The sequence below is a fragment of the Coregonus clupeaformis genome, chromosome 3 (genome assembly GCF_020615455.1).
Source record: "Coregonus clupeaformis isolate EN_2021a chromosome 3, ASM2061545v1, whole genome shotgun sequence".
NCBI classification, from domain to species: domain Eukaryota; kingdom Metazoa; phylum Chordata; class Actinopteri; order Salmoniformes; family Salmonidae; genus Coregonus; species Coregonus clupeaformis.
The window spans coordinates 5604814-5617400 of NC_059194.1; the positions used below are offsets into that span (position 1 = coordinate 5604814).

General features: G+C 44.6%; 2 protein-coding genes across 7 annotated transcripts in view; both read left to right on the plus strand.

Moving 5' to 3' along the window:
- Positions 1-3965, plus strand: part of LOC121539099 (E3 ubiquitin-protein ligase SH3RF1-like) — an 80326-nt gene extending 76361 nt beyond the window's left edge. For both annotated transcript variants that reach the window (XM_041847348.2, XM_041847356.2), the window contains 5 exons: positions 1096-1266; positions 1496-1779; positions 2002-2462; positions 2707-3023; positions 3385-3965. In XM_041847348.2, coding sequence (XP_041703282.2) covers positions 1096-1266; positions 1496-1779; positions 2002-2462; positions 2707-3023; positions 3385-3565 — 1414 coding nt within the window. In that variant the 3' untranslated portion in view covers positions 3566-3965. The remainder of the gene's footprint in view (positions 1-1095; positions 1267-1495; positions 1780-2001; positions 2463-2706; positions 3024-3384) is intronic.
- Positions 3966-5872: 1907 nt separating this feature from the next.
- LOC121539108 (kinesin-like protein KIF3A) overlaps positions 5873-12587 on the plus strand; it is a 29320-nt gene continuing 22605 nt past the window's right edge. For all 5 annotated transcript variants that reach the window (XM_041847369.2, XM_041847375.2, XM_041847384.2 and 2 more), the window contains exons 1-7: positions 5873-6056; positions 6741-7023; positions 8075-8219; positions 8525-8609; positions 9721-9826; positions 10074-10213; positions 10693-10890. In XM_041847369.2, coding sequence (XP_041703303.1) covers positions 6051-6056; positions 6741-7023; positions 8075-8219; positions 8525-8609; positions 9721-9826; positions 10074-10213; positions 10693-10890 — 963 coding nt within the window. In that variant the 5' untranslated portion in view covers positions 5873-6050. The remainder of the gene's footprint in view (positions 6057-6740; positions 7024-8074; positions 8220-8524; positions 8610-9720; positions 9827-10073; positions 10214-10692; positions 10891-12587) is intronic.

A 12587-nucleotide genomic window follows, 5' to 3' on the forward strand; every position in this document is an offset into this window, starting at 1 on the left:
GGTAACACTGGCGTAACACTGGGGTAACACTGGCGTAACACTGGCGTAACACTGGGGTAACACTGGGGTAACACTGGGGTAACACTTGCGTAACACTGTCGTAACACTGGCGTAACACTGGGGTAACACTGGCGTAACACTGGCGTAACACTGGGGTAACACTGGCGTAACACTGGGGTAACACTGGCGTAACACTGGCGTAACACTGGCGTAACACTGGTGTAACACTGGGGTAACACTGGCGTAACACTGGGGTAACACTGGGGTAACACTGGGGTAACACTGGGGTAACACTGGCGTAACACTGGCGTAACACTGGGGTAACACTGGGGTAACACTGGGGTAACACTTGCGTAACACTGGCGTAACACTGGCGTAACACTGGGGTAACACTGGCGTAACACTGGCGTAACACTGGGGTAACACTGGCGTAACACTGGGGTAACACTGGCGTGACACTGGGGTAACACTGGCGTAACACTGGCGTAACACTGGGGTAACACTGGCGTAACACTGGGGTAACACTGGCGTGACACTGGGGTAACACTGGCGTAACACTGGGGTAACACTGGCGTGACACTGGGGTAACACTGGCGTAACACTGGCGTAACACTGGTGTAACACTGGGGTTACACTGGGATAACACTGGCGTAACACTGGCGTAATACTGGGGTAACACTGGCGTAACACTGGGGTAACACTGAGGTAACACTGGCGTAACACTGGGGTAACACTGGGGTAACACTGGCGTAACACTGGCGTAACACTGGCGTAACACTGGGGTAACACTGGGATAACACTGGGGTAACACTGGCGTAACACTGGCGTAACACTGGGGTAACACTGGCGTAACACTGGGGTAATAGAGTAGTAACATAGTGGTAGCCCTGGAGCAACACTGAAGGAAAACAGTAATAACCAAAGTAGTAACACCAGAATGGTGTAGCATAACACTGGAGTAACCGTGGTGCAACACTATTAATCATACATGACTTAGAAAGGTCCCGAGCCACCATTTTGTAAAACATGAGCTGATATGGAATTTGTCATCTATATGTGAGTTTGAGGTAACCTAACATGTAATCTGTTCTTCAGGTGTGCTGCTCTGTACTCCTACAAGCCCTGTCGTTCTGAGGAACTGGAGCTGAGGAAGGGGGAGATGGTGGGGGTGTATGGGAAGTTTAAGGAGGGCTGGCTCCGAGGCCTCTCTCTACGGACGGGCAAAGTGGGAATCCTGCCCGGCAACTACGTCACACCTGTCCTCAGGTAGGCGGGAGAGCTATTTCTGCCGGTTTCAAGTGACAATTGTTATTCGGATTGTAATGTTGTGGTTTTATATAATTATTGGGAGGATCAGCCTTTCTGTTATGCGATGTGGGTGTCATCAGTGACTACTCTCTTACAGTGGTTCCATCTTTTTGACTTTCATTTGTGTCATGGACACCTCATTTATTGATTTTGACAGCAATATCTATCTATTCCCTGCCTGCCACAGAACCTCTGCCACGCTCTTGGAGTCCAAGCCAGTGATGGCAGGCCTTGGTACAGTCCCTGGAAAAAGAACCTCCTCGTCCTCCAAGACCCCAGCGGTGGTCCTAGCTCTCCACAGGGTCAACTCTGATGAAACTAGCTACTCTACTGGACAACGGGTTCCACAGCAGTCCGCATCCATGGCCACGCAGCCTGTGATGTCATCAGGCGGCGCCGCGAGACAGTCCCACGGGGTGGGCTCGGAGGGATGGGACACAGTGAGGAAGGTCTTCCATCGTTCACACAGAGGTTTGAGTGGAGGAAGTTCGTAACTCTACAAAGTTCAATTTTCAACTGTTGGATAGTTCCACAGTTGGTTATTATCCTAACATTATGCAGTATTGACCAGTCAGAGATAGTAAACCTGTAATCACAATATGGAACCCAGAACAGTGCAGTGGAAATTAGATTGGTTTGATTTGACAAGGATCCATTTTGAGTGATTTCAAAGTCTGTTTCATGTCCTCTCAGGCTCATCTCAGCGGGGAAACCACAACCCCCACACCACCATCTCCTCCAGCTCAGCCTTTCAATCCCAGACCCAGACCCACAGTCAGAGCTCATCCCAGAACTCATCCCAGCGCTGTAACCACTACCCCCACACCACCAGTGCCACCTCAGGCGTTCAGCCCCATTCTCAGTCCCATTCTCACAGCCAGAACTTTAGCCACATCCAGGCCCCTGGCTATTCCCCTGCTCTGCTCAGGAAGAAACAACACATTAGCATCCTTCCCAATCACAACAGATCTCTGGCTTGGATGTCTGAGGGACCGGCGCCCTCTAGTGGTGGTTCTATGAAGGACAGAGACACCGCTGCCAGAGAGGCATTTGATAGGCAGGTGTTGGAGACAAGGCAAGCAGCATCAAATGGTCAGCACTCCATCCACTCCATCCTAGTGAGACCAGACGCCCTCAAGGACAACACAGAGAAGGTAACACACACACACCTGCCTTCTAGATCTTATTAAGTAGCTTGGTTGGATAGTTGACTGGCTTCATGTCTACTTTGACTTCTATTTCAGTTTTGTCTTTATTGTGAAATTCTCTCTTACCATGAACTCTTTCACATAGCACATGCTGACTTCCACTGTCTGCTATATCCAGCATCAATCATCTTCGTTCCTGTTCCACTGCTGTATCATAATGTCAACATTGTGTATGTGTTGTATCCCTCAGCCCACCAAGTCAGTGCGGTTCCTGACCCAGCCTGATTCCCCTCCACCACAGCCCAGGATCACCTCCCTGCCCTCGGGTAGCCAGCCCCCCTCCAGTGCCCGCCCTGGTCCCCCTCCCCTGGAGGTCTGGGCTCCATCACTCACCCTGGGGCGAGACGGGCCTGGGATCATACTGAAAGAAGGCAAGGCTCCTGTTCTTAGGAAAGGTCTGGAGACAAACCCCTCAGATGTTCTGACTTCCAATCAGAAACCTACATCATCTTCATCATCATCATCATCAGCACCATCAGCATCAATACAGTCCAGCAGCCCTACCAGGTACAGTGAGTTTTGTTCAAATTACAGTACACATCAACGCTACAGGAAAGGGAGATAGATATACCAATGTTGACATTGTAATGGTTATGGGGGCAGCTGTGATCTGTGATGAGAGTAACCAGCACCTCTTCTTTCACAAACTGACCTGCCTAGTGTCTGGCTTCAGGAAGTAGGATTTCTGTATTCTGTATGTGATGGGGGTCCTCTGTGGCTCGATTACATTGCCAAGGGTCCCCCCATACGTAAAATGTATGCATGCATGACTGTAAGTCGCTTTGAATAAAAGCGTCTGCTAAATGGCATATATTATGTTATGTGTTAGATAGAAAATCTCTTTCTCTATTCCACTCATCCCCCTCAGACACAGAGTAGCGACGTCCTACCAGGCCCAGATGGAGTCAGAGATGAGCCTGATGCAGGGTGAGCCTGTCCTGCTCCACAGACATCGGCCCGACGGACGGGTTCTTCTCACCCAGGAGAGCAGTGGCCACACAGGCCTCTTCCATAGCAGTGTTCTTCAGTTCTTAGACCGGTTCAGCTGACTGCCTGTAGTGTTTAGTTATTATTATATTATTACGTGTGTTTTTCCACATAGAAATAGAATGACTAGAATGGGAAAGCTCCCTAGACGCGACAATTTTGATAGTACGCTCATGGGTACACTCAATATGGCCGCCGCCACACCCCATCATGTAACGTTGACTTGAAAAGGAATGTCCATTCTAGCTGTTCTATTTCTATGGATCTCCATGTGTTGACACTGCCAAATGAGATGCCCAATCTGTGTGTGTGTGTGTACTTTATCTGTGTGTTGAAAATAATAGATTATTATACTGCCATATAATGACCAAATACAAAGGATACACTATATATAAAGTATGTGGACACCCCTTCAAATTAGTGGATTTGGCTATTTCAGCCACACCCATGCTGACAGGTGTATAAAATCGAGCACAAAGCCATGCAATCTCAGACAAAAATTGGCAGTAGAATGGCCTTACTGAAGAGCTCAGTGAATTTCAATTTGGCACCGTCATGGATGCCACCTTTCCAACAAGTCAGTTCGTCAAATTTCTGCCCTGCTAGAGCTGCCCCGGTCAACTGTAAGTGCTGTTATTGTGAAGTGGAAATGTCTAGGAGCAACAACGGCTCAGCCGTGAAATGGTAGGCAACACAAGCTCACAGAACGGGACCGCCGAGTGCTGAAGCACGTGGCGTGTAAAAATCGTCTGTCCTCGGTTGCAACACTCACTAGCAACTTCCAAACTGCCTCTGGAAGCAACGTCAGCACAATAACTGTTTGTCGGGAGCTTCATGAAGTGGGTTTCCATGGCCGAGCAGCCGCACACAAGCCTAAGATCACCATGTGCAATGCCAAGTGTCGGCTGGAGTGGTGTAAAGCTCGCCACTATTGGACTCTGGAGCAGTGGAAACGTTCTCTGGAGTGATGAATCACGCTTCACAATCTGGCAGTCCGACGGACAGATCTGGGTTTGGCGGATGCCAGGAGAACGCTACCTGCCCCAATGCATAGTGGCAACTGTAAAGTTTGGTGGAGGAGGAATAATGGTCTGCGGCTTTTTTTCATGGTTCGGGCCAGTGAAGGGAAATCTTAACGCTACATCATACAATGACATTCTAGATGATCCTGTGCTTCCAACTTTGTGGCAAAAGTTTGGGGAAGGCCCTTACCTGTTTTTAGCAAGACCATGCCCCCGTGCACAAAGTGAGGTCCATACAGAAATGGTTTGTCGAGATCGGTGTGGAAGAACATGACTGGTCTGCACAGAGCCCTGACCTCAACCCCATCGAACACCTTTGGGATGAATTGGAACGCCGAATGCGAGCCAGGCTTAATTGGCCAACATCAGTTCCCGACCTCACTAATGCTCTTGTGGCTGAATGGAAGCAAGTCCCCGCAGCAATGTTCCAACATCTAGTGGAAAGCCTTCCCAGAAGAGTGGAGGCTGTTATAGCAGCAAAGGGGGGACCAACTCCATATTAATGCCCATGATTTTGGAATAAGATGAGCAGGTGTCCACATATTTTTGGTCATGTAGTGTATTTTTCCCCCCTTGAGATTCCTTGGACCCGTTTTAAACTAGATAGATAACTATGAGGTTTGGAGATATATTTGTGTATATTTTGATGTGCAGAAGCATGAGAGTTGCATAGACCTACTGTATACAGTTATTATTACCAATCCCAGTTATTATTACCAATCCCAGTTATTATTACCAATCCCAGTTGCACAAACCCACCTCCGATCAATGTTTTGTATAAATAATTAGTGATCTCTTTATTCAAGAGCTATTAGACACACTAGTCAGTGCCTTTGCAAAGCCCACAAAGTATAGATTTGCCATAAAAATAACAGCCCTCTTACCAAAGGCAAAATATATGCAAAAGTGATGATCATAAAGTGGTAATAAACAATGCTTCTGTCAACTATAGCATGCATTTGTTACATTCTTAACCTGCTTTTGCTAAATAACTGCACACCTATGGTATGTGTTCTGTCCTGCACTTTGAAGACTTTTCAGAGAACACATACACATGTGTCCTCTAAGAAATTCTACTTCTCTGCTCTTTACTTTGTGAGTGTTGAAAATAAATAATGTATGACATTGTAGCTAAAATACACATTTTATTGGCTGTAGCATGGATCATGATCCCCTGTTCTGTTTTTCATTTATTCTGTATCATCCGCCTTTTTTCAACTAACATTATTGTTGTTCATTAAATCAAACATAGTGAGATAGGTATTTTACCTCCACCTATATAGCGATGCCATCTCTACTGTACTCTAGTGTACACTACCCCACCTCATCATTCTACTGCGCGGCCGCAGATTCAATTCGTCCAGGCTTGACAATGTTATCAGCATCGGAGGTAGTTGGCCACTGATGAAATGGGCACTGCGTTGGCATTTAAATCATTTTTGATAAGATAAACACTACCATCAAATCATCCAAAAGCTTTTGCTATTGTCTCATATAATTTAAACATCAAAACTGAAGTCTTAAAATGCCGGTAAGTCGGCCCTTTGTATTTCTCTGTTTTTGTGTTTTCAGAGGGGTTCCACCCTTCCTCCACCCTGAATGATATGAGGCTAACGTTAGCTTAGCTAGCTAGCTTCGTCTTGGGGTTTTGAATGAGTTAGCTAGCTAATGCTATTTTCAACCTGTTTTAGAAAGTGTCATTATATTTGATAGATATGCAGCCATATACGTTAAAACCAGGATGCAGCAAGGGCATGTAGTTAGCCAAGTTATTGTGTTAATAAGTTGTATTCGTTGTGCATAGCGACGCAGAAGCTGGTTAGTTGACATGCTAACATTAGCTAGCTTGCTTGCCTAGCAACAGAAAGCGTTTGCGTGGAATACATTGCAGATTAGCTAGCCAACTAACTATCAAGTTAGCTACGTGCCCGCAAGTATTGATTGGCCATACGTTGAACTAGCAACTAGCTCTTTCAACTATCTTTACAGTTAATTAGCTAACTATCTAACTAACGCTAGCTGTACGGTAATGTTAGCTTGCTAACTGGATTCATTATAGCTAGCCAGCCAGTTTAATATGTCTTCCTTTGCTGTGGTGAGATTGATGATGTTAGCTATGAGTGGTGTTTTCATATTGCATTACATGAGGCATCGGCTCTGAAATCATGTAGCTACTAGGTGGCTGGCATCATTAGTAGTTATTCCTGCCTTGCAGAGCAACAAGGTGGACAAATCTGACAAGCCGGAGGTCATGGACAACGTCAAAGTGGTTGTGCGATGTCGCCCGCTAAACCAGAAGGAGAGGAGTATGGGCCACAAGCAGGCCGTCAGTGTGGATGAGAACCGAGGGACCATAACCGTCAACAAATTAGAGACCACCCACGAACCGCCCAAGACTTTCACATTTGACACAGTGTTCGGACCAGACAGCAAACAGCTGGACGTTTACAATCTGACAGCCCGCCCCATCATAGACTCAGTATTAGAGGGTTACAATGGTAAGTGGAGAGAGGATTTTAAATTATCTGTCCATTCACTGTTGCTGACTACACAATTGCATTTGATCAAATCAAGCTTTATTTCTACAACACATTTCAGACATGCAATGCAACTTGCTTTCCAGGAGAAAAAAAAACAATGGAAACAAAAACTGAAATATTTACTACACAACAAACAAGATAAAAAAACAAAAGAATGACAAACAGAATGACAAAAAAGCACCCAGAGGAAAAGCAAAGCTAAAAATGTGTTTTAAGATCTCTTTTAAATATGTACTCAGTTTCGGCCCCCCTCAGGTTCTTTGGCAGGCTATTCCAGAGGCTGGGGGCATAATAACTAAAGGCTGCCTCTCCATGCTTCTTGGTCCATGCCTCTAGGCTTTGGGATAGTTAAAAGGCCAGTGCCAGAGGACCTGAGGGACCTACTGGGTACATAACTGAAAAGCATGTCTGACATGTATTGGGGTGCACAATTGTGGATTGAACCAATAGAAGAATCTTAAACTCAATTATAAAACTCACAGGCAGCCAGTGCAGAGACCTTAAAACCGGTGTAATGTGTGCTCTCCGTCTGGTCTTAGTCAGTACCATGCTGTAGCATTCTGTATGTTTTGCAGTTGACCAATGGCTTTCTTGGGTAGACCAAACAGGAGAGCATTACAGTAGTCAAGCCTGCTTGTAATAAAAGCATGGATGAGTCTCTCTGTATCAGCCTGAGAGAGAAACGGCCGCACCTTGGCAATGTTCCTCAGGTGGTAAAAAGCTGTTGACTGACACTGAGAGGCCTATTATCAGATAGCTTTTGTGAATTCCCTTTCAGCATAGGCCCCATAGTTTATAAGTGGTAGCCTACATTCAGATTTAGTTATGTGTGCTGTAAGAGTATGTATTCAGATTAGGAGTTTTGCTGTTTCACCCACCATTCAGGGGCGGTTTCCCGGACACAGATTGAGCCTAGTAGAGATTGACCATTGAGTTTTTTAGTCCCAGGACTAGGCTGCCTGGGAAACCGCCTCTAAATGTTTTAATACTGAGCCTGTGTTTTCTCCAGGGACCATCTTTGCGTACGGACAGACAGGGACAGGAAAGACGTTCACCATGGAGGGAGTGAGGGCAGTACCAGAGCTCCGAGGAATAATCCCCAACTCCTTCGCTCATGTGTTCGGACACATCGCCAAAGCAGAGGGCGACACCCGGTAAGGACATTAACACGAACAGGCAAAACAATACAACAACACTGGTTCATTGCCAGGCAATTGTTTGATGCAACATGATAAGACTGACTTATTCCTTTCAACCCCTAGGGGAGCAAAAGGCCTCAAACAAACACTGGTTAAGACACTGGTTAAGACACTGGTTAAGACACTGGTTGGAGTCAATGTAAACAGAAAACGCTTAGGCCTTCAAGAAAAAAGACAGGCACTGTTTTTGACATGCTTGCTGCTCACAGTATCTCAGTTTGAGGTTGATTTGAAATAAATATCTTTCCTCTTATCCGCAGGTTCTTGGTTCGTGTCTCTTATCTGGAGATTTACAATGAAGAAGTGAGGGATCTGCTGGGGAAGGACCAGATGCAGAGGCTGGAGGTTAGAGGATGTTTCATATGATATGATACGCTTCTCAGAATAAACATCCCGTTCATTTAGCAAGAAGTAGCTGTACGAAGCAGCTGTAGATATGAAGAACATTATCCCATTAATAGATTAACCATATAAACAAAACACTGGCGCTAGCTTCATAGGTAGTAGCTTCTTGGTTTGATTTGATTGGATGACCACAGTGACATCAATGTTATTGGTTCCTGAAAGGAGAGAACAGGACACAACACATGAGGATGGGCGTCGTCCAAGGCAGGGGAGGGTTTGGCCGGCTGGGATGTCATAAATCATCAGTTAAAATGGACAATTCCTTCACAGGCTGCAAATGTGAAACTTGTCGTTTCCTGTGTCACTGCTTCCAATGCGAAAGCTTTTAGTGTACTTTGTTTGAAGTCCACTTTGATTCTAAAAGAAGAGACCTCTGCAGAATTCACCATGTCTGAACACTGTTCAATTGGGCCAGACACCAGGAGACAAATCAAAGTTGTTCTTAACGTGAAAGAAAAGTGAGAATTTTGTGTATTTTTACTTGTCTATGATGCTGTAAATGGATTATTGTGAGGTTCTCTCGTAACATGTTTCCACCACTTGTGGGTTTAACATCTTCAGAATTGAGCATGCATCAGTCCCAACAGCTGTGGTCCTTTGTAGCTCAGTTGGTAGAGCATGGCGCTTATAAAGCCAGGGTAGTGGGTTCGATTCCCCCACCCATATGTAAAATGTATGCACGCACGACTGTAAGTCGCTTTGGATAAAAGCGTCTGCTAAATGGCATATTACACATATATTACACATGTGGGTTCGTTTCCCACGGGGGGCCAGTATGAAAAAAACAAAAAACATGTATGCATTCACTAACTATAAGTCGCTCTGGATAAGAGCGTCTGCTAAATGACTAAAATGTAGCTGTAAATGTATGGGATGTTCTCTGTTAAGGGAACTATAGACGATTACCCTTCTCATAATTCAGTTCTTAGTTTCTAATACAGATGAGCATGATAACGTTGTTGGTTCCCAGGAGGGAAGATATTAATGTATAAGAGGAATGAGAGAGTGTTGCCTGCTCCTAACTCGTGTCATTGGTTTGTGTGACCGCCAGGTGAAGGAGAGGCCAGATGTGGGCGTTTACATCAAGGACCTGTCTGGTTATGTGGTGAACAACGCTGATGACATGGACAGGATTATGACAATGGGGCACAAGAACCGTAAAGATTCACACAAAGCATTTATAAGTGTTCTAAGCATTATAATTCATGATCATACAGTATATACCATTTGCCAGACCCCCTCACAAGAGGTTTCTAACCTCAAGGGTATTTTCCTGATTTAAATAAAGGTTACAACACACTCATGGAAGTTACTATGACGTGTAACCAAGTTATTGTAAGTGAACCAAGAAAATGCAATCTGATGAGTTTTATGTTTCTGAATGTGTTCTTTCTTCCCACCCAGGCTCGGTTGGCTCCACCAACATGAATGAACACAGCTCTCGCTCTCATGCCATCTTCAGCATCACCATCGAGTGCAGTGAGAAGGGCGTGGATGGAGACCAGCATGTGCGCATGGGAAAACTCCACCTAGTGGATTTGGCAGTAAGGAAGTCACATGAACATTTACTGTAAAATAAAATAAAATATATAATTTACCTCAACAGATAAACAGATGGAATCTCCCAGAGAGAAAACTTGACGCTTTGAAGGAGTAAGCTAATTATTGGTAACTTGGTATCTGTTTTTTGAGATATAAGAACCTAATCTGTATAGATTACCTTCATACATTTCTCTGGCTAGGGTTTTCTTAGTCTGCAATGGGAATTATAATTTTAATTCCAATATAGGATTTTTATGAACATTGAGTCCAATTATCAATTTTGAAAGGCCGCTAGGTGAGGTCAGTAAGGCCAGTTGTTGAGCGTGATATTATCAGATTCAACATTTATTGTGGAATGGAAATGTATCTCTGGCTTTATAAGGCATGTGGCTCACACACAGCAAACAGACAGAAAACAGAAAAACACCAGTTAATCTCTCGCTCTCACACTGTACTCTCTCTTTCTCCCCCCCCCCCCCAGGGTTCTGAGCGTCAGGGGAAGACTGGAGCGACTGGCCAGCGGCTGAAAGAGGCCACTAAGATCAACCTGTCTCTGTCCACGCTGGGTAACGTAATCTCAGCCCTGGTGGACGGGAAGAGCACCCACGTCCCCTACAGGAACTCCAAACTCACCCGCCTGCTGCAGGACTCACTGGGGGGAAACTCTAAGACCATGATGGTAACTAACAACACTTCCTGCTTATACGCTATGGGTACACTCAAAATGGCTGCCAGTACTCCCATTATGGCATCGTTGACTTGATTGTGGCGGCCTGTCTACCAGTTCTGGTTCTGTGTTAGCACCCAATCAGTATCAATGGTAGCAATGACTAATTAGTTTCCGGTTTTAATGGCACATGCACAACAAGGACAGTGAAATGCCTTTCTTGTAAACTCAAAACCCAACAATGCAGTAATCAATAGCAATGTAATACTAGAATAAAACAGTAAGTAAGTAAGCATACTATATACAGGGTCAGTTCCAATACCATATTTACAATGTGCAGGGATACTGGAGTGATGAAGGTAGATATGTATACGGGTAAGGTGACTAGGCAACAGGATATAAGATAAACAGAGTAGCAGCAGCTTGTATGTGAGTGGGTGTGCGGTTGTGTAGAGTCAGTATAAATGTATGTGCATATTATCTGTGAGTGAGCAAATGATGGAGTATTTGTGTGTGTGTTGGAGTGAGTGTGTGTGTAGGGCCCTGTGAGTGTGCATAGAGACAGTGCAAATATTTAAATAAAAGGTCAATAAAGACACAAGGTTAACTCAGTCTGTGTAGCTACACTGAACAAAAATATAAACGCAACATGTAAAGTGTTGGTCCCATGTTTCATGAGCTGAAATAAAAGATCCCAGAAATGTTCCATACGCACAAAAAGCTTATTTCTCTCCAATTTTGTGCACACATTTGTTTACATCCCTGTTAGTGAGCATTTCTCCTTTGCCAAGATAATCCATCCACCTGACAGGTGTGGCATATAAAGAATCTGATTAAACAGCATGATCATTACACAGATGCGCCTTGTGCTGGGGACAATAAAAGGCCTCTAAAATGTGCAGTTTTGTCACAACACAATGCCACAGATGTCTCAAGTTGAGGGGCGTGCAATTTTTTACACCGGTCTAATCGCCATTGCTCGTGTTTCTTGGCCCAAGCAAGTCACTTCTTCTTATTGGTGTCCTTTAGTAGTGGTTTCTTTGCAGCAATTCGACCATGAAGGCCTGATTCACGCAGTCTCCTCTGAACAGTTGATGTTGAGATGTGTCTGTTACTTGAAACCTGTGAAGCATTTATTTGGGCTGCAATTTCTGAGGCTGGTAACTTTAATGAACTTATCCTCTGCAGCGGAGGTAACTCTGGGTCTTCCTTTCCTGTGGCGGTCCTCATGAGAGCCAGTTTAATCATAGCGCTTGATGGTTTTTGCGAAGTTCTTGAAATGTTCCGGATTGACTGACCTTCATGTCTTAAAGTAATGATGGACTGTCGTTTCTCTTTGCTTATTTGAGCTGTTCTTGCCATAATATGGACTTGGTCTTTTACCAAATAGGGCTATCTTCTGTATACCACCCCTACCTTGTCACAACACAACTGATTGGCTCAAACACATTAAGGAAATAAATTCCACAAATTAACTTTTAAGAAGTTACACCTGTTAATTGAAATTAATTCCAGGGGACTACCTCATTAAGCTGGTTGAGAGAATGCCAAGAGTCATCAAGGCAAAGGGTGGCTACTTTGAAGAATCTGAAATATATTTTGATTTGTTTAACACTTTTTTGGTTACTACATGGTTCCATATGTGTTATTTCATGGTTTTGATGTCTTCAAAATAAACTTTTGACTGGTACTGTATATATAAATATTTA